The sequence below is a fragment of the Capricornis sumatraensis genome, chromosome 5 (assembly GCF_032405125.1).
Source record: "Capricornis sumatraensis isolate serow.1 chromosome 5, serow.2, whole genome shotgun sequence".
Classification (NCBI taxonomy): Eukaryota; Metazoa; Chordata; class Mammalia; order Artiodactyla; family Bovidae; genus Capricornis; species Capricornis sumatraensis.
Window position 1 is genome coordinate 105,585,001 of NC_091073.1, and position 27,105 is coordinate 105,612,105.

The 27,105-nt window shown below is 41.5% G+C and overlaps 1 protein-coding gene across 2 annotated transcripts in view; it reads right to left on the reverse strand.

Annotated features, from left to right (window-relative positions):
• Nucleotides 1-27,105, reverse strand: part of DGKI (diacylglycerol kinase iota) — a 504,155-nt gene that overhangs the window by 69,207 nt on the left and 407,843 nt on the right. For both annotated transcript variants that reach the window (XM_068972548.1, XM_068972547.1), the window contains 4 exons: nt 23,913-23,982; nt 21,388-21,428; nt 20,373-20,500; nt 17,487-17,609 (listed from right to left, as the gene is read on the reverse strand). In XM_068972548.1, the coding sequence (XP_068828649.1) occupies nt 17,487-17,609; nt 20,373-20,500; nt 21,388-21,428; nt 23,913-23,982 (362 nt within the window). The remainder of the gene's footprint in view (nt 1-17,486; nt 17,610-20,372; nt 20,501-21,387; nt 21,429-23,912; nt 23,983-27,105) is intronic.

The following is a 27,105-nucleotide window of genomic DNA, read 5'->3' on the forward strand; positions in this document are numbered from 1 at the left end:
CCACCAGGGAAGCCCCACTAGGCTGTGAGCTCCTTGGACACTAGGACCATGTCTTATTTAGAACAAAGAGGACCCCTGATTAAAATGTATTAAACTGCATTACTTTCGGCACCATACACTAGAGTTTGGACTCAGACACATTCTGGAACTCCTCAAAAATCACATCACCTTCAAATTACCTTCAACTCTGCCAGCTCCTAGGTCAGCTAGGAAGGAAGGATCCAGGGAGTGATCTGAACCTTCAAATTAGTGACAATGTGGGCCCTCTCCAGGCTCCACCCCAGACATGCCCACCATCCAATAAAGGACCAGAGGGGCCTGAACAAAGGAGCAACAGGATTGACATGTACACACTGCTATATTTAAAACTTAAGCAACAAGGACCTACTGTATAGCACAGGGGACTCTGCTCAATATTCTGTTCCAACGTAAATGGGAAAGGAATTTGAAAAAGAACTGACATATGTGTATGTATACCAAGCACTTTGCTGCACTCCTGAAACTAACACAATACCATTACTCAACGCCACTCCTGCACAAAATAAAAATTAAAAAGGAAAAAAGAAACTGGAGAACTTTTTAAGCTGTCCAGGACATAAAAAAGAGCTAGTAACAAGCAAACATCTTCATTCCTGGTGTTTTCTGATAAGAAGTAAGCAAAAGCCTGTCTTGGATGGTTCACAATTAATTTCTCACAGAGTTATAGGAATAAAGGAAAATCCATGCCGATGGATGGACCACTAGATGTCTCAGGTGGAAGACCCAGGAGGAAGGGTTTTTGCTGCCTTTCTGTAGCAGCAAAGCACTAATATTAAACCTGAAAAATTCCAGATGGCTCCATGAGAACCCCAGGGGGATGCCTTCTGCGGTATGTCCGGGCAGCGGGGAAGAACGATCGATTTCAGACTGTTTTCTAAGGATTAGTCATGTTGAGTTTCTGTATGGAATGTCTCCCACACGCCTAGGTTTGTGGAATTTTAAGACATATGGAGTATTTCAATCCTCACTCAGCATTTCACCTTTCACCGGAGCAAGTCACTAAATTATTCCACTGAGACAGGTACATCATCCATTATTGCTGGAAATGGGCATAAAAAGTTTTATGGAACTTAGCTCAGGAGAGAAGAAATACCATGAAATCAGCAGTATACACAGTTATTTTTAAAACAGAGAGGTTGAATCCCGGGAAGAGATAACCTTCCTTAACCCGACAATGCAGGAAGGCAAGAAAGCTCGCTGCTTTTCCTCCAGTTGCATCTGAAAGATGTGCAGTTTTGTCCCAGCCTGCTCATATCTCCTCCACAAACACTTTATCCTGCAAAAAGCATCTACTCTCTTAATGCTGACTATAGCTTTACTAGCGCTCAAATAACCTCCAGGATTTAGAGTTTGCCTCCTCACTTTTTTCCTCACCACTATTTTCTTTTATGATGGGCATCCCTGGTGGCTCAGGGGCAGAGAATCTGCCTGCCGATGCAGGAGATGCAGGTTAGATTCCTAGGGTGGGAAGATCCCCTGGAGAAGGAAATGGCAATCCACTCTAGTATTCTTGCCTGAGAAATCCCACGGACAGAGGAGCCTGGTGGGCTACGGTCAACAGGGTCACACAAGAGTCAGATACGACTTACTGACTGAACAACAACAGGATCTTTACACTTGATTTTGTCCTGTTTTGTTTGTTTTGGTATTATTTCACATGTTTATTTACATTCCATTCAAATCCAGCAAAGACAGTGAAAACAGAAATTGAAGTCCAGCATTTAAAAATCTTTCACCTATTTTATTAACCCTGAATAATGATTATTCAGATCTGAATCTTTCCATTTATAATTATTTGAACCTGAATAATAACTGTTACTTGAGACCCTCTTAAGCACCAGGCCTAAGAGTGATGTAGATTGAAAAAGAAACAAGACATCAATTTCACGGAACACATAATTTAGTGCAGGAGGAAAATATCTAACCAAATGATTATAATGAAAAAATGCAATCATCAAAACATGTATGAGTAAAGAGCACAGAAGAGAGGAAGACCAATGCTCTTTCAATGCTCTTTCAAAAAGAGTAAAACAAGGCTTCAAAACTCAAGAACTGTCTGAGCTGGGCTTTTTTTTTGTTTTTAGTTGGCATATAATTGCTTTAAAATTGTGTGTTGGTTTCTGCAGTACAATGAAATAATCAGCTTAAATATACATATATCCCTTGCCTCTTGAGACTCCCTTCCACCCCTCATCCGACCCCTGCAGCTCATCACGGATGACTAAGCTGAGCTCCCTGTGCAATGCAGCAGAGCCTGCCAGCTATCTGTTTCACATATGGTAATGTACATGTATTGCCAGCAAATCTGGAAAACGCAGCAGTGGCCACAGGAAAGGAAAAGGTCAGTTTTCATTCCAATCCCAAAGAAAGGCAATGCCAAAGAATGCTCAAACTACCACACAATTGCACTCATCTCACATGCTAGTAAAGTAATACTCAAAATTCTCCAAGCCAGGCCTCAACAATACGGGAACTGTGAACTTCCAGATGTTCAAGCTGGTTTTAGAAAAGGCAGAGGAACCAGAGATCAAATTGCCAACATCTGCTGGATCATGGAAAAAGCAAGAGAATTCCAGAAAAACATCTATTTCTGCTTTATTGACTATGCCAAAGCCTTTGACTGTGTGGATCACCACAAACCGAAAAATTCTGAAAGAGATGGGAATACCAGACCGCCTGACCTGCCTCCTGAGAAATCTACATGCAGGTTAGGAAGCAACAGTTAGAACTTGACTTAGAACAACAAACTGGTTCCAAATAGGAAAAGGAGTACGTCAAGGCTGTATATCGTCACCCTGCTTATTTAACTTCTATGCAGAGTACATCATGAGAAATGCTGGACTGGATGAAGCATAAGCTGGAACCAAGATTGCTGGGAGAAATATCAATAACCTCAGATATGCAGATGACACCACCCTTATGGCAGAAAGTGAAGAGGAACTAAAAAGCCTCTTGATGAAAGTGAAAGAAGAGAGTGAAAAAGTGGGCTAAAGCTCCACATTCAGAAAACTAAGATCATGGCATCTGGTCTCATTACTTCATGGGAAATAGATGGGGAAACAGTGGAAACAGTGTCAGACTTTATGTTTTTGGGCTCCAAAATCACTGCAGATGGGGACTGCAGCCATGAAATTAAAAGACGCTTATTCCTTGGAAGGAAAGTTATGCCCAACCTAGATAGCATATTCAAAAGCAGAGATATTACTTTGCCAACAAAGGTCCGTCTAGACAAGGCTATGGTGTTTCCAGTAGTCATGTATGGATGTGAGGGTTGGACTATGAAGAAAGCTGAGCACCAAAGAATTGATGCTTTTGAACTGTGGTGTTGGAGAGGACTCTTGAGAGTCCCTTGAACTGCAAGGAGATCCAACCAGTCCATTCTAAAGGGGATCAGCCCTGGGTGTTCACTGAAAGGACTGGTGCTGAAGCTGAAACTTCAATACTTTGGCCACCTGATGCAAAGAGCTGACTCATTTGAAAAGACCCTGATGTTGGAAAAGATTGAGGGCAGAAGGAGAAGGGGACGACAGAGGTTGAGATGGTTGGATGACATCACCGTCTCAAAGGACATGAGTTTGGGTCAACTCCGGGAGTTGGTGATGGACAGGGAGGCCTGGCATGCTGCAATTCATGGGGTCTAAAAGAGTTGGATACGACTGAGTGACTGCACTGAACTGTATGGATGTGAGAATTGGACCATAAAGAAAGCTGAGCGCTGAAGAACTGATACTTTTGAACTGTGGTGTTGGAGAAGACTCTTGAGTGTCCCTTGGACTGCAAGGAGATCCAACCAGTCCATCGTGAAGGAAACGGGTCCTGAATATTCACTGGAAGGACTGATGCTAAAGCTGACACTCCAATACTTTGGCCACCTGATGTGAAGAACTGACTCATTTGAAAAGACCCTTTTGCTGGGAAAGATTGAAGGCAGGAGGAGAAGGGGATGACAGAGGATGAGATGGTTGGATGGCATCACCGACTCGATAGACATAAGTGTGAGCAAGCTCCGGGAGTTGGTGATGGACACGGAAGCCTGGCGTGCTGCAGTCCATGGGGTTGCAATAAGTCGGACACAACTGAGTGACTGAACTGAACTGCACTGAACTTATATATGTGGAATCTAAAAAAATGGTACAGATGAACTTATTTGCAAAGCATATCTAGAGACATGGACATAGAGAGCAAACATATGGGCATCAAGGAGGGAAGGAGTGGGTGGGATAGATTGGGATTGCCATACATACACCACTATGTAAAAAATAGATAATTAATGAGAACTGACTGTATAGTACAGGGAACTCTACTCTGTGCTCTGTGGTGACTTAAATGGGAAGGAAATGGAAGGAAGAGGAGATATATGTGTATTTGTGGCTGGTTCATTTGCTGTACAGCAGAAACTACCACAACATTGTAAAGCAACTGTATTCCAATTTTAAAAAAAGACAACATGCAGGCCTGGGCAAAGTTCCCCAGGCTGGACTCTTGTCTCTTGCCTGGGCCATTATTGCTAGCTGTCTGTTAACAAACTCTTGAGAAATGGCCTGAATGGAAACTGGTTTCCCAGGTGGACATCCAGTCCAGGCTCATTTCAAGGGTCCACACACCACTGCTGCAGAAACACCATCTCTATTTTTCTCCTGTTTTATGTTAAAGTCATGAGGCTACACAAATCGAATTTATTTCCTGCAACTGTGGATGAACGAAGAACACTCAATTTAAATCAAGCCGGCCAAGGGATGATTTAATATGGTCTCAAAGCATGACTGTAGGTAATCATCTCTGGGCAACAGCATTCTCCCTTGAGCTTCCCTTGAGGATGTGCATTGCCTAAGGATTGCTATGCGCAGCCCATGACATCATCTTGAGGGCTTGAGGGAGCAACAGTGAGATCATGGATATAGGTGACATCTTCACCACCATCACTCCAGCCCCCAAGCATCTCCAAGAAGGTAAAATAGAACCAGAAATCCCTTAGCACTGAGAATCTCCATCCATTATACAGGCTTCTCTTTGTTTTCTTTTCCTCCCTGCTAATTATGAAAATTGCTATTAAGACAATGAACAAAGCTCATACAGTAAGGGAGCAGGCGAGAATGGGAGTGAGAGAGATGAAAGTTACAGCAGCCACACAGAGTGGCATTGAAATGGGAGAAAGACAAACACATTCTCTATTCAAGTGGTCACAAACCCATTGAGGGACTGCCAAACAGCCTCAAAGGTAACATTCACCACCAACAGAGGGGAGGGTGCGGAAAGAGGAAGGAGAGAGATGGGCATTTGTGTGGAGGTGGGGAAATAAGTCCCAGGACTCAAATAATAAGGCTGTTTGGTGAGTTCTTCTCCTTTGATGTAAATTTCTTCTAATTCTGTTCATGCTCATAGTTTCCTCCTATTCAAATATATACCCGATGGTCCCCACGTGAGCTGTACTTGAAATATCCTGTGTTTTTAAATAAGTTCCTGTGCTTAGTTATAGTTGGTGTTTTGAAAACACCCCTGTTTTACCATTTGCTTGTATAATTCAGTTTCTCCTATGCACCCTCCTTAATTAGTCTGCAGAGTCAGGAAGCCCTTAAACGCTCTTTGAGCTTGAAACTGTACTGCCACCTACCGTTAATCACTATGAACTGCAACGAAGGGAAGGGAAGGTGTTGGAAATGCAAGGGCGAAGGGGCCAAAGTGGGAAGTGGATACAAGAAAAAACATTAAAAAAAATGATGTGGAAGAGTTTAATACAGTCCAAGTTCCTTAAACATGAAAACTGGACCATCACACTTTTTATTATGGAAAATTTGAACACTCCAAGGAAATACTTGAACATTTTGAAGATAATGTAAAAATAACAAAAGAAACCTGTGCATCAGACATTGTACAATCACGCAGAAAAAGAGATGTGACGGTTCATATTATAAGCCAGTCTTTGCAATATAGTTTCCTGCCTAGTTTCTAAAAAGAGATTAAAGGGATAGAAAAGGCATGCTATTCTAAAATTTGATCAAGGGAAATATACCTGCGGAGAGCTGTCTAGAGCATTAGCAAGGAATATCTTTTAGAAAGTGTTGCCGGCTTTAGCCTAATGACTCTGGGAACCCTGGCCAACAACTCCTGTTGAGACCCGATCCATCTGGAGTTTTCTGAATGTGGACTTGTTTCTTTTTAAGCATAAATTGAAACATGAAGCTCTCAATTCTGAGGGCAAATCATCTGAGTGCTACATTCAGTATTAACACAAGCCAATGTGCTCAATTGCTGCAGTCATGTCTGACTCTTTGAGACCCTAGAGACTGTAGTCCACCAAAGCTCCTGTGTCCATGGGATTTCCCAGGCAAGAATACTGGAGTGGATTGCCATGCCCAATTCCAGGAAATCTTCCTGACTCAGGGATTGAACTCACATCTCCTGCAGCGCAGGTGGATTTTTTACCCACTGAGCCACCTGGGAAGCCCATTAAAATAAGAAACTTATACAAAGCCTATCTCACATACCACAACATTCAGCATAGATAATATTTATCTTGTGGGGCCAAGGTGATTGAGCAAGGCTTATCCACAGCTAATTATTTTTATGAAATGCCATAAGGACTTCTGAATCCAGCATCAGAAAATTGAATAAAAAAATTGGTAGAGTTGGGAGTGGCTTTGGTGCTTCTCCTGAAGATAACTGTCATATACTCCGGAAGTTTTCCTGGCAACATCTCCTCCCATCTCACTCAGTTCTCAGAAGAGGAAATTCACATTCCAGACACTGGCATGAGAAACAAACCCCCCCTCCCCCCAAAAAATCTCTCTTCCCCACTCTCTGTGTCCAAAACCAGGGCACTTTCTATGTAACATTTACAGTACAAGCAACCCAAAACAGGAAAGGAGCTGTAGGAGAAAAGGAGAAACTGATATAGATAAATCATGGTGCCTTCTTCCACTTGTGGCACAGCCACTGAAAACAAACAAATCCCCATTCCTATACTGCCATAAAAACACTCTAACTCCTCCAGTGCAGAAGGAGATGGGAGTTGTTTTCCAGTTTTAGAATGGTGCTTAAGTGACTTTTGTCCCCAAAGGCTCTTGTCATCTGACTTGCTTTCCTTAGTGCGCTATGGCACTCTGTGTTGTTGCAAGGAAAGAGAAATCCCCTGATTTGATTTTAAAGAAGACTCAACAATTTCCTGAGATGCCCTTCCCACTGATCTCTGCCTCTCAGCAAACTCAAGGAAAGTGCTTTCCTGCACAAATTGCTCTTGTACTTCCCAATGCTCTGCCTTTGCCTTATCTCTTTTAGTTGGAAATCCAAGAATCCTCTTCCACCCATAACATGTTGATAGTTTATGGTGCCCCACAAGCCCGGTTTCTCCCTTCTGTCCAAAGAATATTCACAACCTCTTCAAGAACTAAACTTCACTACCAACATAATTGAGACATATGACATCGGCTTCCCAGGTGGCGCTAGTGGTAAAGGATCCACCTGCTAATGCAGGAGACACAAGAGACGTGGGTTCAATCTCCAGATAGGGAAGGACCCCTGGAAGAGGAAATGGCACCACGCTCCAGTGTTCTTGCCTGGAACTCCTTGGGCAGAGGAGCCTGGTGGGCTGCAGTCCATAGTGTCACAAAGAGTCGGACGTGACTGAGACACAGCGCACGTGAGCATGGCATGGGAGACATGCATAGGCTTCTAGGAACAATTCTTTCTCCCGGCTCCACCCTACTGCTGTGCTCGTTAACAGCACCTACCACTGCCAGTCACCTTTTACTGTCTAGCTTGTAAAATAGCAACAGCTCTCTGAGTCAGAGATTCAGTGCATCTTCATTACTCTAGTATGTTAATTTCCTGGATCCAATTGAGGAGCAATTAGAGAAAGAACAGAGCAAAATTTTTTATTAATTATTTTGCACACATAAAAGGATAGAGTATTATTATGTGCTTGGCAAGAGAGGATAATGACTGGAGGTAAGTTAGGAGAAAAAGAAGAAGGAAGGAAGATACATGTCAGCTAAACTGCACTTTATCCAGCTTGAGTGATTAGCCAGGGAGAGCAAGATTTAGAGTCATCAAAGGTAAGTAGGGATGGGACCCAACTATCTTCGTGAAGCAGACACAAGAGACTGTCTCTATCCTGACAGCACTGATCTCATCTCTGAGATAGATTCCAGCAAAACCTGCCTCCCACTAAGAGGATTAATTTTCTCCCTCTTATCTGATTTTGATGCTTGAAGGATATTTCCACAACCAAAATCGCTGCCCAATAGTCTGTCTTCCTGTTGAGAATCTGGAGCTTTGACAGCAAGCACAATTATCTTTTTTGTTAGAATCAGGCCATCACCGAATGTTCCAAGAAGAAATTGGGTAAAGTAAATAGCTGAAGACGAGACAGGCATGCAACTATTACTCCTATGCTCCGACCAGAACTTCTGAGTTTTGGAAAAAGGTGACGTTTGGGGTCTATCTTCTTGATACGGTGGTTCAGAATTCTAGACTACACTAAAAAAACCAATTGTTTAAAGTATTATGAAGTGTTTAGGCTATCCCTAAATAATTCGCCAGTTGTACAAACTTCCTTGAGGACACTTTAGGTAGAGTGATGTGAAACTGTCATGCAATATTCAATTATTTGACAGGCATTTCTGGTGATGAGGGCTTCTCTGGTGGCTCAGATGGTAAAAAAAAAAAAAATTTGCCTGTAATGCAGGAGACCTGGGTTCAATCCCTGGGTCAGGAAGATCCCCTGGAGAAGGAAATGACAACCCACTTCAGCATTCTTGCCTGGAGAATCTCATGGACATAGGAGCCTGGTGGGCTATAGTACATGGGGTCACAAAGAGTCTGACAGGACCGACAAACTAACACTCTCACTTTTCTGGTGATATAATGATGAAAGTGAAAGAGGAGAGTGAAAAAGTTGGCTTAAAGCTCAACATTCAGAAAACTAAGATCATGGCATCTGGTTCCATCACTTCATGGGAAATAGATGGGGAAACTGTGGAAACAGTGTCAGACTTTATTTTGGGGGGCTCCAAAATCACTGCAGATGGTGATTGCAGCCATGAAATTAAAAGACGCTTACTCCTTGGAAGGAAAGTTATGACCAACCTAGATAGCATATTCAAAAGTAGAGACATTACTTTGCCAACAAAGGTCCATCTAGTTAAGGTTAGGGTTTTTCCAGTGGTCACGTATGGATGTGAGAGTTGGACTGTGAAGAAGGCTGAGTGCCCAAGAATTGATGCTTTTGAACTGTGGTGTTGGAGAAGACTCTTGAGAGTCCCTTCCACTGCAAGGAGATCCAACCAGTCCATCCTAAAGGAGACCAGTCCTGGGTGTTCACTGGAAGGACTGATGCTGAGACTAAAACTCCAATACTTTGGCCACCTCATGCGAGGAGTTGACTCATTGGAAAAGACTCTGATGTTGGGAGGGATTAGGGGCAGGAGGAGAAGGGGACGACAGAGGATGAGATGGCTGGATGGCATCACCGACTCGATGCACATGAGTTTGGGTGGACTCTGGGAGTTGGTGATGGACAGGGAGCCCTGGCTGCTGCAATTCATGGGGTCATAAAGAGTCGGACATAACTGAGCGATTGAACTGAATGATGAAAAGCAGATACTTACCTGATCACAGGCAAAAGATGAAGAAAATAAGCAGAGAGCCCTTTAAAAAGCCTCCTTTTTCCTTAGAGGCTTACATTTTCATTAAATCTTTGAATATTCATCCTTTTGACATAAAAATAGAAAAGTGAAATCTCGAGGGAGAAGCAAATTCTTTTTCCTCTTATTTCCAGAACACTCTATGCATATATCCATTATAACACTTGTCATAGGGAACTATGATAATTGGTTTGTTGAGTATTTCCTCTAAATATATAAATGTATTTCCCCCTAGAATATAAGTTCTTTAAAGGTGATAATTTATCATTTAGTTCTACATCATCAATGCCTAAGTGTGTGTGTATATATATACACACACACACACACACACACATACACACACACACACACATATATAGCTCCTACCTAGAAGGTGCTGAATATGTATTTTTCCAAAAAATAAATGACTATGAATGTCTCAACCCATGTTTTTAGATTCCAATCAATCCAATGGAATCCATTTAAATTCCAATGCCAAAAACCCAAATCATAAATCAGACCAGATGCCTTATCATTCAACTTTTGATAACACTGTCTCTTGATAGAGACAGAAATGCTCTACTGATCATAAAGATCCAGCATTCCTGCCTCGGTCACAGACACCTGGGCATGTGGCTGTCTAGACTGAATGTCTGCCTTTGGGTGGGTCCCTACACTGTCTCTCAGTGTCTTTTATTTTTACCTGTGTGACCTTCACCTTAGCTCTTCCAAGCTCAGGACTTGAGGACACTAAGAAAAAGTGCATCTCCTTCAGTCAATTTCGGGGAGTTTCGCACAAACCAAAAAATAAAAGACCTAGAAAATACTACTTTTATTCATAAACTAAATAATATCTTCCGGCCCCTTTACCTGTTTTCCCTTAACCTATTCAATTCAGCAGTAAGTCTGTCCTTTCTCAAAGATAACTTGAAAAGATCATATAAGAGTTTCCACTCAGTGCCTATTTTTTCTTTAATCTCATAGATCCTAAAGTCAGGAAAAGTCTTCCTTAGGAATCAAACAGATTCTGTCTGTGAAAATTTTAATTACTTCCTTACAAATCTTCTGTCAAAATATAATCTTGTTATGAATTGTTGTGGTTCAATTAATGATGACAGCAAATGTGTTTCCAGAAGCATCTATTTTATTAGCACCTTCTTAAGACACTGAAACATTTTTCAAAGAGAAAAACATTTTCAAACATCTTTAAATACAGATTCATTAAGGTCATAGCAGTAACAATGTGAGTCAATTATCTATCATCAATTTGTGTTTTTTTACTGTGTACATAGGATTTCAAGATCTTATATGTGTTGTATAGCCTTCTTTGGAATTGTTGTCTCCGCTAGAGGACCTGTGTAAGCAGACAAAACACACACACACACACACACACACACACACACACACGGAGTATCTACATATATTATTACCTAAAGATGTTTTTGAACTGTGGTGTTGGAGAAGACTTTTGAGAGTCCCTTGGACTGCAAGGAGATCCAACCAGTCCATTTTAAAGGAGATCAGCCCTGGGTGTTCTTTGGAAGGAATGATGCTAAAGCTGAAACTCCAGTACTTTGGCCACCTCATGAGAAGAGTTGACTCACTGGAAAAGACCCTGATGCTGGGAGGGATTGGGGGCAAGAGGAGAAGGGGACAACAGAGGATGAGATGGCTGGATGGCATCACCGACTCGATGGATGTGAGTCTGAGTGAACTCTGGGAGTTGGTGATGGACAGGGAGGCCTGGCGTGCTGCGATTCATGGGGTCGCAAAGAGTTGGACACGACTGAGCGACTGAACTGAACTGAAAGTTTCAAAAAAAAAAATGGGTAAAGGAAATAGCTGAAAACAAGAGGGGGATGAAGCTATTACAGACAGACATACATATGTCTGTCTATCTATGATTTCCAAATCCTGAGTCAACCAATCACAGACCATATACTCTGTTCACAATCCATAGTTGGTTGAATCCGAGATGCTGATCTGCAAATACAGAGAGCTGACTATGAGACTCGAGGATCCATTTGATTTTGGTCCTAAAACCAATTCCCTGCAGATACCAACAGATGACTCTATAAATCTTTCTTTAAAAATTGCAATGTATCTACAATGGAATTTTAATATAAATGTAATCAGTTCCAGTAAGAACAGAAATCTAATTCATTCTGTGTTCATTCTGTTTGCACTCCCTGAAGAGGGAGAGAGCTTGATGCATCTTAGAAGTGAAAGTTAAAACTCTGAGATGGAGCCTTGCTCCTCTCCCTGGGCGGAGAAGAGGTTGGCTGGGTCAATTAGAGTTTAGAGGGGAAAGAGTCACCCGAGCAGGAGGAAGAATAAGTTGGGGAAGCACTGGAGTTGCATTTTTGTTTGCCTCTTATATTTTAATCTTCTTAGAATTCTGTCTGTTTTGAAAGAACCAATTTTTAGAATTTTTATTACTGGTTAATCATTTGTCTGTTTTGTTCTCCTTGTCACTGATTTCTATCTCTATTATTTCTCTTCCCTCTTGTTTCTTTGTCCTCTACTCTGGGACTCTTTCTCCAGTTTATCAAATTGAATGCTTTATTTGTATGCAATCATTTTTCTCTTGATAAACGATTTAAAGTCATAAATCATGCTGTGAATACTACTTCTACCATTTACTGCAAATTCTGACAAACAGTATTTCTGGTTCCAAGAATTTAAAATTTCCCTTTTCATTTCTTTACAGAGTGGGTTATTTAACACAGTGAACAAGATGTTAAAAGTGAACTTTTACTATCTCCAAGTTGACTGGGACTTTAAAGCTAAAAGCAACAGATGTCAATTGTGCCTACAATATTATGCTAATTTTTCAGGCTCCTTCACACACTGCTTTTTAAATGTTCCCAAAGGGAAAGTAAATTGTGCAATATTGAGCAAAGCTGAATCTGCGTGTCTACCCTGCAATAGACCCACACTGCAGAATGTTCACTGTATTTTTCAATAACAAGATATTAGAAATCAACATTTAAATGGAGGAATAAACTATGGCATAGTTGTATAACACAATATTCTATACCAAATAAAATGACTTAAAATCTACATGTATCACATACTAAGCAGAACCCTGTGAGGCCTTCCCAGGACAGGTCCCCCTCTATCCTCTGCTGTAGCTCCTCTGAAGTAACTAGATAACAGTATCTGAAATACTTCCAGAGATTTTCAGATGCTAAAACCACCACCAAATGGATGAAATTAACTACTTGATGATCATGAGGGTGTAGCTCTTAGACTTTCTGGTGCCTAAGAATCAATCATCATTAAGCAGAGAACTGTGTATGAGCTGATCACATACCTGGTGGACCACCCACCACCCACCTTGCCTTTAAAAATGCTCTGATAAAACTGCTCTGGGAGCTTGGAGTCTGGGGGGCATGAGCTACCCATTCTCCTTGCTTGGCCCTGCAATAAACTTATCTCTGCTCCAAACTGATGTTTCAGGATTTTTTGGCCTCACTGTGCATTGGGCTCACAAACTTGCATTCGGTAACATCAATATATGTAACTTTTAAAAATTCAATGTTGTATGAAGTGGCAAGCTCTAAATGTGTATGCACGTTCATTACAGGTAATGATAAAAAGATAACACAAAACCAAAAAAACCCGTAAAACAATATATATTTTTATGATATGGTACTATGTTATGGATAGAAAGACTTATGCAAGTAATAACATAAAACAATAACATTTCAGCATTGTTGGCACATTAGGATTTTTCATATAATGTTTGTATCTATTTAGACTGGAGCATATTTAATATATATTTAATAAAATAAAAGCCTATCTCTAATTTTTGTTTCAATCTGTTTTTTAAAGGAAAAAATGCTTTAAAATTAATTCTCAAATATATTTTCTTGTGGGTAAATTTGCAGCTGTGCATATTTAATGAGTATACATAGCCTTCCTAGATTGTAGAATTTTTCACTTTACAAATGCTAAAAAAGATAGATACCAAAGTAAATCCTTTTTGGGCTTGGGGCTGTGGGCACCCTGCCTTTGCACTGGCCCTTCAGGAAGACAATGTGGTATGGAGGAAAAGCATGAAGTCAGAAGTCAAGAAGACCTCATTCGAACAGCAATCTCCACATTTGTTATCTTGAGTGACTTAAGATGAATGTTTTAAACTCTCTGAGCTTCCAGTTTACTCATCTGTTAAGCAATGTGAAATTTAAAAGGTGTTGAAACAGTTAAGGATAATTTAACAAAGCACACAGGACGTATCAATACTAGCTATTACTGACCTTATGATACATATGTACATAAAATATATATATTGTTATGGAATAACTACAATTATACTCATTTGTATCAAAGATGATCTCTGAAGTAAATAAAGAGATGTTCTTCCTAAGAAATTAATAAACACATGTACACGTTTTCCAAATTAACAGACAACTTGAGTAAGGTAAAGTACTTCCCTGGTGGCTCAGACAGTAAAGCAGCTGCCTGCAATGTGGGAGACCAGGGTTCCATCGCTGGGTGGGGAAAATCCCATGGAGAAGGAAATGGCAACCCACTCCAGTACTCTTGCTTGGAAAATTCCATGGATGGAAGAACCTGGTAGGCTACAGTCTATGGGGTTGCAAAGAGTCGGACACGACTGAGTTAGTTCACTCTCTCTCTCTCTCAAAAGTACTCAAACGATTTAAAGCGACCATTTTATTTTGTCATACTTTCCGTGAGTCAGAGATTCAAATAGAGTCCAGTGAAGACAACTTGTCTCTGTTACACAGTATCTGGAGATTCAGCTGGAAAGACTGGAAGCTATAGGTTCCAAAGCTGTTTTGTTTTCTAATTCACTTGAGAGAAGGAAAAAAAAAATGTAAAAGAGTCAGCTGCTCTAGTGCACTTAAGACCTCAGTGTGTGTGCTACGTTGCTTCTTTGCATCCAACTTTGTGACCTATGGACTGTAGCCCTCCAGGCTCCTCTGTCCATGGGATTCTTGAGGCAAGAATACTGGAGTGAGCTGCCATTTCCATCTCCAGCCACTCTTCCCAACCCTGGGATCGAACCATGTCTCATGTCTCCTGCATTGGCAGGCAGGTTCTGTACCACAAGTGCCACCTGGGAAGCCCATTTTAGAATTAAGTTGCATAAATATTCAGGAAAACTAGTAGCTGCCAACTGAAGATCAATAAAATAATGAAAAGACATTCCTAAAAGGATAATAAATCCAAATAAAAAAGAGTTGATTTGAAGAACTTGGCTCTTACATAAAGTGGTACATTTACTTGTGATTCTTGGAAAGAATATTTACTGTCTTAGAAGTAATCTCACATATCATGCTATGTATGGACACACTAACATACTATACACAGAAAAACAGGGTATAGGAAACGAGATTGAGATCATGCTTCACTTTTTGCAAACAGCCTGTATACAAGAATAACCAAAACACACATCTGGTTTGTCTAGGCTTAATTTCCATTCTGTGACTAATTTAAACTAATTTTCAAATAAATCTGCCTGAAGCTAGATGGCCACTTTTTTAGCTGTCAGTGGGTGGCTGACTCAGTCTGGTTCACAAACCTTAATTCCATATACAAAAGAAATGAAAAAACAGCCTGAATTGTAAGCAATCAAAATGCTATCAGAAACTAACAACATGGTTTAATTAAAAAGGAAAATCCATAGAAATTCACTTTTTCCTTTCCATTCTTCACACAGCAGAATAGAGGTAGTACAGAGAAGCAATTAAAATAAAGTCACCTTTTGCCCTTGGGGTGTCTGAGTAGAACCTTTACCACCAAAATAATTAGCTTCTGATTTCTCATTTTCCTCCCCTTTGTCATACTGAAATTGCTTCTGGTCTTATAAACAATGCATTGTCCTGCCTCTTCAGTTAACCCTAGGCTTCTGAGCATCTCAATAACCTTATTATTTTATAAAAAAGGTAAAACTGCATAGTTACAATGCCACTGTCCCCATTCGATTAGGACCTCGAATAGGACTGGAAATTAGCCTGATCTCCTGAATTACAATGAACTTTTGTATAATATCTGAGATAGGGTTGTTAGGGGAAACCACTGACCAAAACCACCCACCCTCGCCAGGGTACCACAGTCACTATTTGCCTGAATAATCTTACAACAGGAGGTACTGGTAAGGAACATGGAATTAACAAGCCACCACCAACTGAAAGGTCAAAAGGAGAGAGAAGACACCAGACCATATGTCCTACCAACATCCTAGAATCCTTCTCGCTGGAATCCACCTTGGCTGAACGATGCGCAAGCCACCAGGAAGGGCTCTGAATCAGAATGACTGGCCAGAGGCAACCCCAAAACTAGTCCCATCACCATAAAACCTGAGGCTGAGAGCCACGTGGCAGAGCAGTCCTCCTAGGTTCCCTTACCCTGTTGCTCTCTGCCTGGGCACCCCTTCCCAATAGAGTTTCTTGCTTTGTCAACATGTATGAGTCTTTGGAAAAATCATTTCCAAGTGTTAGACAAGAGCCAACTCTCGGTCGCTGAAAGGAGTTTCCCTCCCTGCAACAAAGTGTGTGGCCTGGAGTCAAATCAGTTCAGTTCAGTTGCTTAGTCGTGTCCAACTCTTTGCAACCCCATAGACTGCAGCACGCCAGGCCTCCCTATCCATCACCAACTCCTGGAGTTTACTCAAACTCATGTCCATTGAGTCGGTGATGCCATCCAACCATCTTATCCTCTGTCGTACCCTTCTCCTCCTGCCTTCAATCTTTCCCAGCATCAAGGTCTTTTCGAATGGGTCAGTTCTCTGTCTCAGGTGGCCAAAGTACTGGAGTTTCAGCCTCAGCATCAGTCGTTCCAAGTCTTCTCCAACACCACAGCTCAAAAGAATCAATTCTTGGTGCTCAGCTTTCTTTATAGTCCAACTCTCACATCCATACGTGACCACTGGAAAAACCATAGCTTTGACTAGACGGACCTTCTCTGGCAAAGTAATATCTATGCTTTTTAATATGCTGTTTAGGTGGGTCATAACTTTTCTTCCAAGGAGTAAGTGTCTTTTAATTTCATGGCTGCAGTCACCATCTGCAGTGATTTTGGAGCCCAAAATAATAAAGTCTGTCACTGTTTCCACTGTTTCCCTATCTATTAGCCATGAAGTGATGGGACTGGATGCCATGATCTTAGCATAAATAAATGGGTGCAAATGACCACAAGGTGCACCCTGAGCCTGTCCTGCACAGAGTGGGTGACAGGAGGGAGGATTCACAGGGCATGAGGGTACCAACACTGTTGCAAAACCCAATTCCCATCCCTCAGACAAAAACACACCCACTCTTCTGGCCTATAAACAAACACTTCATCAATTACCCAGAGAGACTAAAACACAGCATACGCAGCAGGCGAGTCCCCAAAACCGCCCGGCCACATCACACAGCACAGCCAGAGGCTCAGAACTAGAGTTCACGAAGCTGACTGCGAACAGTCCACCCCAACGTTGACACAAATAAAATGCTTTACATCATTTCCAGACTATTCATGTCACACTCAGGCATGTCCTTGTGATATAGCATCTGGTAAACCCTGGGATCACTTCTGGGGAAGGGAACACTGCTGAGGTTCAAAGTACTGACAGGTCCATGTGCAAGGTCTCACTGAGGCTCAGCAGCACGAGAAATGGAAAGTGAGGCTCCATCAGAGCTTGACGTGGGTAAAAGGGCGCGTGGTGAAGAAAATGTCAAACCACAGGGTGATACAATCAGGAGAGAGCTAGAGCACCGCTGAGAAGAGAATCCTTCCCTTCGCTGAGTGCCCCGCGGAATCCCCTCCCTCCCAACAAGCCCAGTGACACAAGGACAAGAGAGAGAATGCTCTTACTGTAGCACTCGGGAGTGGCTGAAATCCTTCAGATCTGAGTCTTCATAATGCGGGCTTATCATCCCCAGCCCACTGTCACTCAGCATGCGTTTCCGGAGAGCAGGATTCCACCAGTCTGTCATTCTGGGAGAAAGAAGGACACCAGACACTCAAAGTCAGGCATGGGACTTATTCTGCCCTTTCTCAGGATGAGTTTTGTCTCCAAACGAGAGGAGAACAATTAATCTTTATGGGGTATTTATAAGCATTTCACGTTTACTTGGGCTTCCCAGGTGACACAGATTCAATCCCTGGGTTGGGAAGATCCCCTGGAGAAGGAAATGGCAACCCACTCCAGTACTCTTGCCTGGAGATTCCCAAGGACAGTGGAGCCTTGCGGGCTACAGTCCATGGGGTTGCAAAGAATTAGACATGACTGAAGCCACTTGGCACATTTTTTAGTTCACTTAATTTTTTCAACAGTCAGGCTCTCTTTGGACACTGCTGCCCTCTTTATAGATGAGAAAACTGAATTTTGAGATTAAGTAATTTTTAATATGACACAGATAAGAAGTAATGGCAGGGGACTTTCCTGGTGGTCCAGTGGTTAAAACTTCACTTTCCAATGCAAGGGTGCAGGTTCAGTTCCTGGTGGGAGAGCTAAGATCCTGTATGCCTTGTAGCCCAAGAAAACAAAACATTAAGAAAAAAAAAAACACCAGAAGTCATATTGTAACAAATTCAATGAAGACTTTATGACAAATGGCCCACATGAAAAAAAAAGTAATGGTGACTGATGTCTTATAGAAACGTAGGCCATCGTATCCCTGTTGCTAGTTAATTTCCAGAGGGGGCAACAAAAAAGAAATAAGAAAGGAACTGATTCAAGTTCTTCTGGATTTGCAGGTTACTTTATCTTTGGAACCAGAGCCGATAGAGAGTGACTGGGAGGACAAAGCCAGGGAGAGCTTGGCCGAATAGGCTCAGACTTCATCAGACTGGACACTACAAACCAGACCTCGTTGAGGGGAGAACACCTGGAGTCCAGCAGAACCACAGCTGACAGCCGTGACATCACACACGGCCTTCCCCGCGCCCTTCCGGGACTCTCCGGGTTACATCAGGCCATCCTTTGTGCCAGTCGGCTGTCCCTTCACGACACAACAGCTCTGGGATTACTAGCTCTGGTTCCTAAACACAGCCATCTATCTGTTCCAGCCACCACTTCTATCTTTTCCTGGCTCCCCAGAGACTCAGTATGTAGCCCTGATATCAGCTGGCCTGGTAGAGTGGGAGATACCCAGAAATAGCAGCCACGGTCAAATTAGTGAACGGGGTGAACAGGCATGAGGGTTTTACCTCAAGTGCACATGCCTGTTAACACTGTACAAGTATGTGTACACATTTGCACATGCCATTTGAGTCCATGTGTGTCTGCTTCCTGGGGAAATCCTTATTTTAACTATTTACCTTCTGTGTACCAGTAAACCTCTAAAGTAAACCATTAAGCTTCACGAGGGCAAAGATTTCTGTTTTCACTTGTGCACTGCTGTTTCTTAACCTGCCACATAGAAAACTCTAAAGAACTATTTCTGAAGTTTTAAAATAATCTAGAAATATTAATATGTTGGTGGTTCAGTATGGTGGTTAAAACATGCATGGGCTCTAGCCTCAGAAAAAGCTGGGAATAAATCTCAATTTTTTTCCCCTTTACTTTCTGTGCAATAGTGGCCAAGTTGCAAAAACTCTCTAAACCTCATTTTGCTTACATGAATTTAAGACAGTAATAGTACCAAATTTGCAGGGTCATTGTGAAATGATGATGATTCCAGTAATATAATATTTAATGAGTGTCCACTAAGTGCCACAGACAGCCTTAATTTTACATGTATCAATTCATTTGTTTATTTTAAAACTAACTTATCTCTTTGACTGTTTTGTATCTTAGTGGCAGTGCACAGGCTTAGTTGCTCTGTGGCATGTCGATCTTCGTTCCTTCACCAGGGATCGAACCTATATCCTTTGTATTGCAAAGCAGATTCTTAACCACTGGGCCACCAGGGAAATCCCTCAATTCATTTAATTTTAAAAGAATTTTCTGAGTAGGTATTATCATTTCCATTTTACTGATGAGGAAATAAGCATAGAGCACATAATAGGAGAGATATAAAATAGGCATTTAGCATAGTATGTGGCTCTTAAGTTCTTGATATTTCATGGTTATTGTTATTGTTATATGATATATATATATATATATATATATATATCAGGCTGCCTGGTTACAGGAAAAAAAGGAGAAGGATTAGGAGAGGAGGAGGAGAGGAAGAAGAGGAAGGAGGAGGAGGGAAAAAAGAAGTCAGACCACCTGTGTCATTTTTCAATGTGACAGTCTAGGCATTCCAGACATACATGGGCTGTGTGCCGTGGGAAGTCACTTCAGTCTTGTCTGACTCTTCGCAACCCCATGGACTATAGCCCACCAGGTTCTTCTGAGCACAGGATTCCTCAGGCAAGAATACTGGAGTGGGTTGCCATGCCCTCCTCCAGGGGATCTTCCCAACCCAGGGATGGAACTCAGATCTCCTAAGTCTCCTGCATGGGCAGACGGGTTCTTTACCACTAGCGTCTCCAGACGTATATGCACAGACACAAATACTAGTGCCTTCTAGTTTGGTAGGAAGTGTTGGTGTGGTGGGTAAAGACGGCTCAGACATGACACGGATCTGAGTGGGAAAGAGTGATTCTACCCAGACATTCTTAGGCTGACTTACAATGCAACCTCAGGAAACACAAGAACACCTGTACATCACAACAGTTTGATTTTATTAAACATACCAAGCACAAGGCCAAACCAGACACAGATGTCACCCTGCAGCCAGTCTCACCACAAGGAATAAGCCCACTTACCCCGAGGCTTGCTCCACCACCAGGTCAGGCATTCCTGGGGGTGTCCCCGCCTGCTGTGACAACACCATATCTGGGTCCAGAATAAAAATCTCATCTTGAGAAATCTCCATTACAAAGTGCAAATGTTCCTAAGGAAGGAAAAGAAATCTGTCAGATGACTGACAGGATGCTCAAATCCATCATTTAAAGAATAACTAAACAAAGCTATTTGGTCCTGAGGAATACTGAAATTTTATGCCATAGCAAATGACCACAGCATATTATATTTTCAGAGGGCTGACCAGTGGCATTCCTTCCTGAAGGAACATGGTAGCAAGAAGCTGAGGAAGGGGAGAGTTGAATCCTTGGTCTGGGACTCTTTAACCAGGATCCTGTCAGGTATAAGCAGAGATGGCCTTGCCTCTTTTTACCAAATACTATCCAAGTACTCACACGCTACATGCAACCTGGTCCAGCATGTGCATACAATGACCTGGACTTAAACCCTCAGGATCTGGTCAAAGCTAAGTGGCATGGCTAATAACTGGTTTTATCAATGGATTCCATTCTATACCTTCTTTTACACGAGAATTTGGACAGTGGGACCACTTGCCATCATTGGGCATAAGCATTTTGTTTTCTCACTACCAAACTCTGGAAAGTGGTGAGTTGAAACTAAGTAGCCTACATATACATTTGAGGTTGCAAATCGGCCAATCAGAAATAAAGTTAAAAAGGCATAAAATTTGGCAAGGAAGCAGTAAAAGAGTAGCGTGAATAAAAGCCTGGAGTGCAGGCTGGTGACGACATCGACAAGCCTACTTATCTTCTGGACTCATTTTCATGGTCAAAGCGTATCACCTTGAGCTCACAAATCACAAACATGTGAGGACAAGTAACAAGCTCATGGCTGAGACTATGAGTATCATTCCAGAACTGTACACATTTCAGTGGTTTTGTTGGGGGGAAAATGTGTAAGATTAGTATAGTTACTTGGGAATTTTTCACTTTCACAAATAGGTTCAAGAAATCTTACCTGAGATCTGTCTATTCGATAAAAGCGATCAGCAGAAGTAGCTAGTGGGGAAAATAAAGTATATGGCATTCAGAGAGCCCTGTGTTATGGCAGCACAGTTACAAGCTTCTCTCCCACCCTGACACTCCAGTCTTGCTGGATAACTGGCCAGTCCCTAAATCTACTTAGAAAAATTCAGGACTTCATACCTCTGTTGCTGCTGTTCCACCGCTTAGAAATCCCTTCCCCAGGACTTTCCTGAAGGTTCAGTGGTTAAGACTCTGAGCTCCCAAGGCAGGGGACACAGGTTCAATCCCTGGCTGGGGGACTAGGATCCCACATGACCCGTGGCTCAACCAAAAAATTTTTTAAAAAGGCCCTCCCCATTGTACGTGACTATCTAAATCATTTAACTCGTAAGCTTGGGATTAAAATTATACTCACTACTAAACGTAAAATATAGACAATCAACTACAACCCGCTGTCTAGCACAGGGAACTATACTCAATATCTGGCAGTAACCTATGATGGAAAAGAATCTGAAAAGGAATATACGTATATCTGAGATAGGTACATATATATCTGGATCACCTGAAACTACATGATTGTGAATCAAATATATTTCAATAAAAACTTTAAAAAAGAATCATGTCTTAAGAACCAACTTGAATGCCACCTCTTCTGTGAACCCTTCCTCAGCCCCTTCCTCCCTGCCCCAGATAGAAGCAGTTGCTCCCACCTCCGTGTACATTTGCCATCTGTTTACACTTCTTAGAAAACTCTCCTCACTGAGAACTCTCAGACCAAGACATCTGCCTCTTTAAAGACCTGTTTCATTTCTTCTTTTATATCTCAAGATATGAGCACGGAACCCTCAACAGAGCTGAAACTCGATATGTATTTATCAAGTAAACAAAGCTGGGAAAAAAAAAAATCTGTAGGTTGCCTGATTTCTGAGGAAACGATTCTCATGTTAGAAAAAAAGAGCTTGAATTTGCAGAGTTAGGGACCACTTCTGGTATTAAAGGAATCATTTCAGTTTAAAACTGAGTCCCTGAGCCATGTCTGAAGAAAGCTAAAACAGAAAAAATGAAAATTATTTAAGCATTCCTATAAAGGATTGGGCTGTGTGTGTAGTTTGAAGGGAAAAAATACTTAATGATAGACTCTGGGCTTCTAGAAATTAATCTGATTATTCCTAATATTCAAAAGAATTATGTTCCTCCTCATTTAAATCTATCTAACAGAGTCCAAATATTATAAATAGATTTTCTACAAAGTACATAGTACTAGAGGGAAAAACTCAAAATGCAAATAACAGTTCAAAAATCATACATATTTCACAAGTAGCTTCTCTCCAAACGAAGCTAAGGAGCAAGATAATCATGGCGCTTACCCTCTAAAACCAAGAGGGGGGAATACCTGCCTGAGAAGGACTTAACCTCCTTTGTTCTTTAACTATGACTGCAATCTTTAAACATTTTAAACACAGCTATTTCTAGAGTAAATGTAGTATCTAGGTTAACACCATTAACCACTTAGAATTTTATCTAAGACTATACACAAAATAGACTACATATAGAACAATTTATATACATTTCCATAATTTTTTTAAATATAAGTTGTTCCTCTGTGGATTCAGGAAAAACAAATGACTATGTTTCTCATCACGAGGGAATAAAGGACCTGAAGGGAAAGCAGTGTCAAATGTCTTCAGAGGCAGCTGACAAGCCATTAATGAAAACCGATATCATAATGTGTGTGGATGAGATTTGATACAGATATGGGTGCTCATCTTCATAAAATGTTCACACCCTCACACAGCCCATCATTCTCTTGTCCATATTTATAACCTTTCAGATGTACACAGAGCTAAACAAAAGAGAGGCATACAGCGAGAGCCCAATGTCCGCAGAGATGAGAGACACTGGGGAGAAGACCCACTGGGAGTATCTGAGCAGAAATGTACTGTAAAATGGGTAACTGCACAGAAAAGTGGGATTAGACAGCCTTTAGGGGGATGGATGGAAAATGGACTCATTAACCACATTAACCAATCAGAAAATGACCGACCTAGTATGTATTCAACATGTCAGAGCAGATGTGAATGCAACTGAAAATGCCCGCCCTTTCACAAAAATTTGTAACTCATTCTGAGATGATGGCTTACTGAAAATAATATGGAAGTTCCATAATATGCAAATAGCATGCAAATTAGTACCTATTCCCCCTGCTTATGAAATTCATCTACCAGCTTGAATTGAAGAAAGGCACTCAACACATTTTTGGAAAAGGGGGCACAGGAAGGGACGTGTTAGCTTGAGCAATTTGATGCTGAGAAGTTTGGCCAGAGTTAACTGACTTGCTTTGAGGGAGATAACTTCAGAAAAGTGTGCTGCAATATCAGAAAGTCCACATTGTTTGAGATGCAAGTACCAATCACGTGGAGGTTTCCTGAACAATCTTTCAGAGTCCACTCAAGCCATCAATGCTTTGCCCTGAGGCTTCCCAAACCCCCACCCCTCCGAAAATACAGAAACACTCACCATCTAGAAAGCACCACCGTGGGGAGAGTCTCTGAGCTGAGAGCGCCCTAGGGAAGGAGGTTTCGTGGTCCTGGAAAGACACACACACATCCTCATGGCTCCATTTGAATGAGCTGAGAGCTGTTCCTCACTCCACATTTTGCCCCATCACCTATTTCTAAGAGTGAGCATCCTTTCCTTCTCAAAGCATTGGTGAGAGATCGAAGCATACTTTTCACTGGAAACACCCACAGGGGCTCTGCTTGGAAATGATTTATTTCACATAACCACTCTCGCATACAATTTCCAGAAGGTTTTCCATTTTTCCATTTAGCATTCATAAATTCTATAACTTGGGACATGTACTTCCTTTGGGAACTCTCTCTCTTTCCCTTTATGAAGCTGAGGACCTAGTGGCAAGCTGGCTGTCATTTGCATTTCAGTTCTCCACACAGGTATAAAAATGTCCCCTACTAAAAGACTCCCTGTCACTCACAATTTTTAAAAACATAAAATGCTAATTTATAAGAGGATTTGGGGCATTCTGGACTGGACTCAGTGAAATTGAGATAACTGACAGAAACGGGACAGATTAGGAGGGAGGGCAGGTCTCTGTAGGGAAGACACTGGGACGTTGACCCTTATTCGCAATCTGAGATGTTCGACTAGAAGGAGCGTCCTTGGAGTGAGGCTGGTTGTGCATGACCTTGTGTGTACAGAGGGGGACAGGAGAAAGATATGGGAGAAACAAAGAAGAGGTTAAGAAGAGAGTGAATCAGTTTATGCGCTGACTTCTTTGGAGGTTGAACCTGTCCACATGGTCCTGGGGCAGAGCTTCTGCTTAAATCAGTGAATCTTAAAGCATGCACCCCGGGCCAGCAGCATCAGCTGGGAGGTTGTTAGGAACACAAATTCCCAGGTGCCACCCCAGATCTACAGACACCCTGCGGTGACACCCAACAATCGCTGAGGTTGAGACTGATGTATGTCAAAGTTTTAGAACCAATGGCCTAGAGTAACAGGGACTAAAATTGCCCATTATTAGGAATCTTGGGTAGATGGAGTTTTTATATGAGTGGATTCTGCAAATTAAATAATAGAGGAAAATCTGGTCTCACTCAGGACTGGTGGCAAAATTTACATGTAGAGATGTAGAAGTGATATAGCATGGATATAGAGATAAATATAGTCTTCTTTCTTGAACTGGCTTTGGGCTACATGAAATCTTGACATGTACCTATTTATATGAGAACTGCGTTCAACATTTTGGGAATTATAATTTGACACAAGTGATATCTTATTTTAAAGAAACTTATGATTCTTAATGCATTTCTATAAAACAACTAAAGCTACCAATGATCATACTAAGTAAGTCAGAGGAAGACAAATACAATACGATGTTACTTAAATGTATAATTTTAAAAAATTGATATAAATGACTTATTTACAAAACAAAAACAGACTCTCGGACTTAGAGAACTAATGTATGGTTACCAGGGGCAAAGGGTAGGGGGAGGATAGACTGGTAATTTTGGATTGACATGTACACACTGCTATATTTAAAATAAAATGCCTTTCCATGAAAAAAAAAAAAGACAGAAATACCTTAAGAATCTTAACATCAAAGACAAATGTATACTGGGATGGATTAAAAGTGGGCCAGAAGTAAAGAGGAACAGATTGTCAAAAAGGAAAGCATAGTAACCCAAAGCCAAGATCTGTCCACTTCTTCACATTCTTGATGGACCCAAACAAATGAGGACCACAGCGGTGATGCAGGTCTTCCGTACTCACATAATTTTTTCAGTTTGTCTATCTACACCCTCAGTTCTCCTAACCAAAAAAGAGGACCAGAAGTGGTAGTGATGTGGGTATGGAGATAATACAAAACTTGCTGTGACTTTGTCTTAACTAACTCTCACTGCTAACACATTGTGGGTATTATATCAGCTAGCCTGTGTCCTCACACAGGACCTGGACACAGGTGGAGTGGGTGACCCTGGCAAGAAGGATCCTGGATTCAGGCTCAGCAGGAGGGTGAACAGCAATGCAGTGCAGGCCAGGAGGCAGACTTGAGCAGGAAACGGGGGAGTGAGGACACAAACCGCCCCACCAGGAGGTCAAGGACTGGCCCCAGGATTTCATGGGGCCATGGAGCCTTCGCACAAGGACCCACTACGGCAGACACGCCAGCATCCTCGCCACCAAACAGCGACAGCCGAAAGGATGGCCAGACACGCTTGCTTTGTGAACGCCACACAGTAAAGCCGGTACAAGAAGGGAATTTCCGATGGAGCCACAAAAGCTCAAAAGCAAGCCCCTTTCAACACTGACTGTAGACACTTAGAAATGTGATTGTCTGAACGTAGCTACATTTCTAAAGACAGTCACATAATCCCCTGAACGGTGCCGCTAACCACCGTGTCAACAGCCTTCAGGACTAGTTTAGGGCTTCTTGTCTTCTCTGTCCTCTCAAACAGCATAATCAAATCAATGATTCATCAAAGAGATAAGCTACTTGACTTGCTCATTTTGTGACTTGTTATTTTTCTTCATAGAAATGGTAGGACTTAGATGAATGCAACCGTCAATGCTCTATAGTGTAGGCAGACTGACATAACCCTGGATGTAATTATGCTTTCTATCTCTTAAAACTGCATGCTCTTTAAATGAGTAATATTAACAAATACTGCTAATTCCCCAAATTCCTGATATGTGAATTTTCTCTTTGGATATATTCTAATGGAAAATCTGTTCTCATGCCTGAAACAGAGCATGGACAAAAGCAAACCTGACTTTCCTCAGATATATATTTCTGAAAGTCAACTGGCATGAATTATATGTAATTGATAAGGAAATTACCTTAACCACTATCGGGCAAACACACACCAACCTTACCCTTAATTTACATTCAATTACTCACTGCTGATTCACACATAATTTCATGATTGTGCAGCCCCATTAAATACTCCACTAGGTTATCCAATTAAGCAATATTCACCTAGCATTTAACTACACCTTTACTGGGAATGAAATTCTTTTTCTTTCATAAAATTTAGGGAAGATATAAGCAGAAACAAAATAGAAGTCCCTTTGAATTGGGAATTTCTGTTTCATTTAATAATGTCTTGTCAATAATCGGTACTTTAAAATTTCTCTTATGTATCCATCCAAATTTCTTCTTTGCTGGCCTTGACATTTCCTGCATCTAACC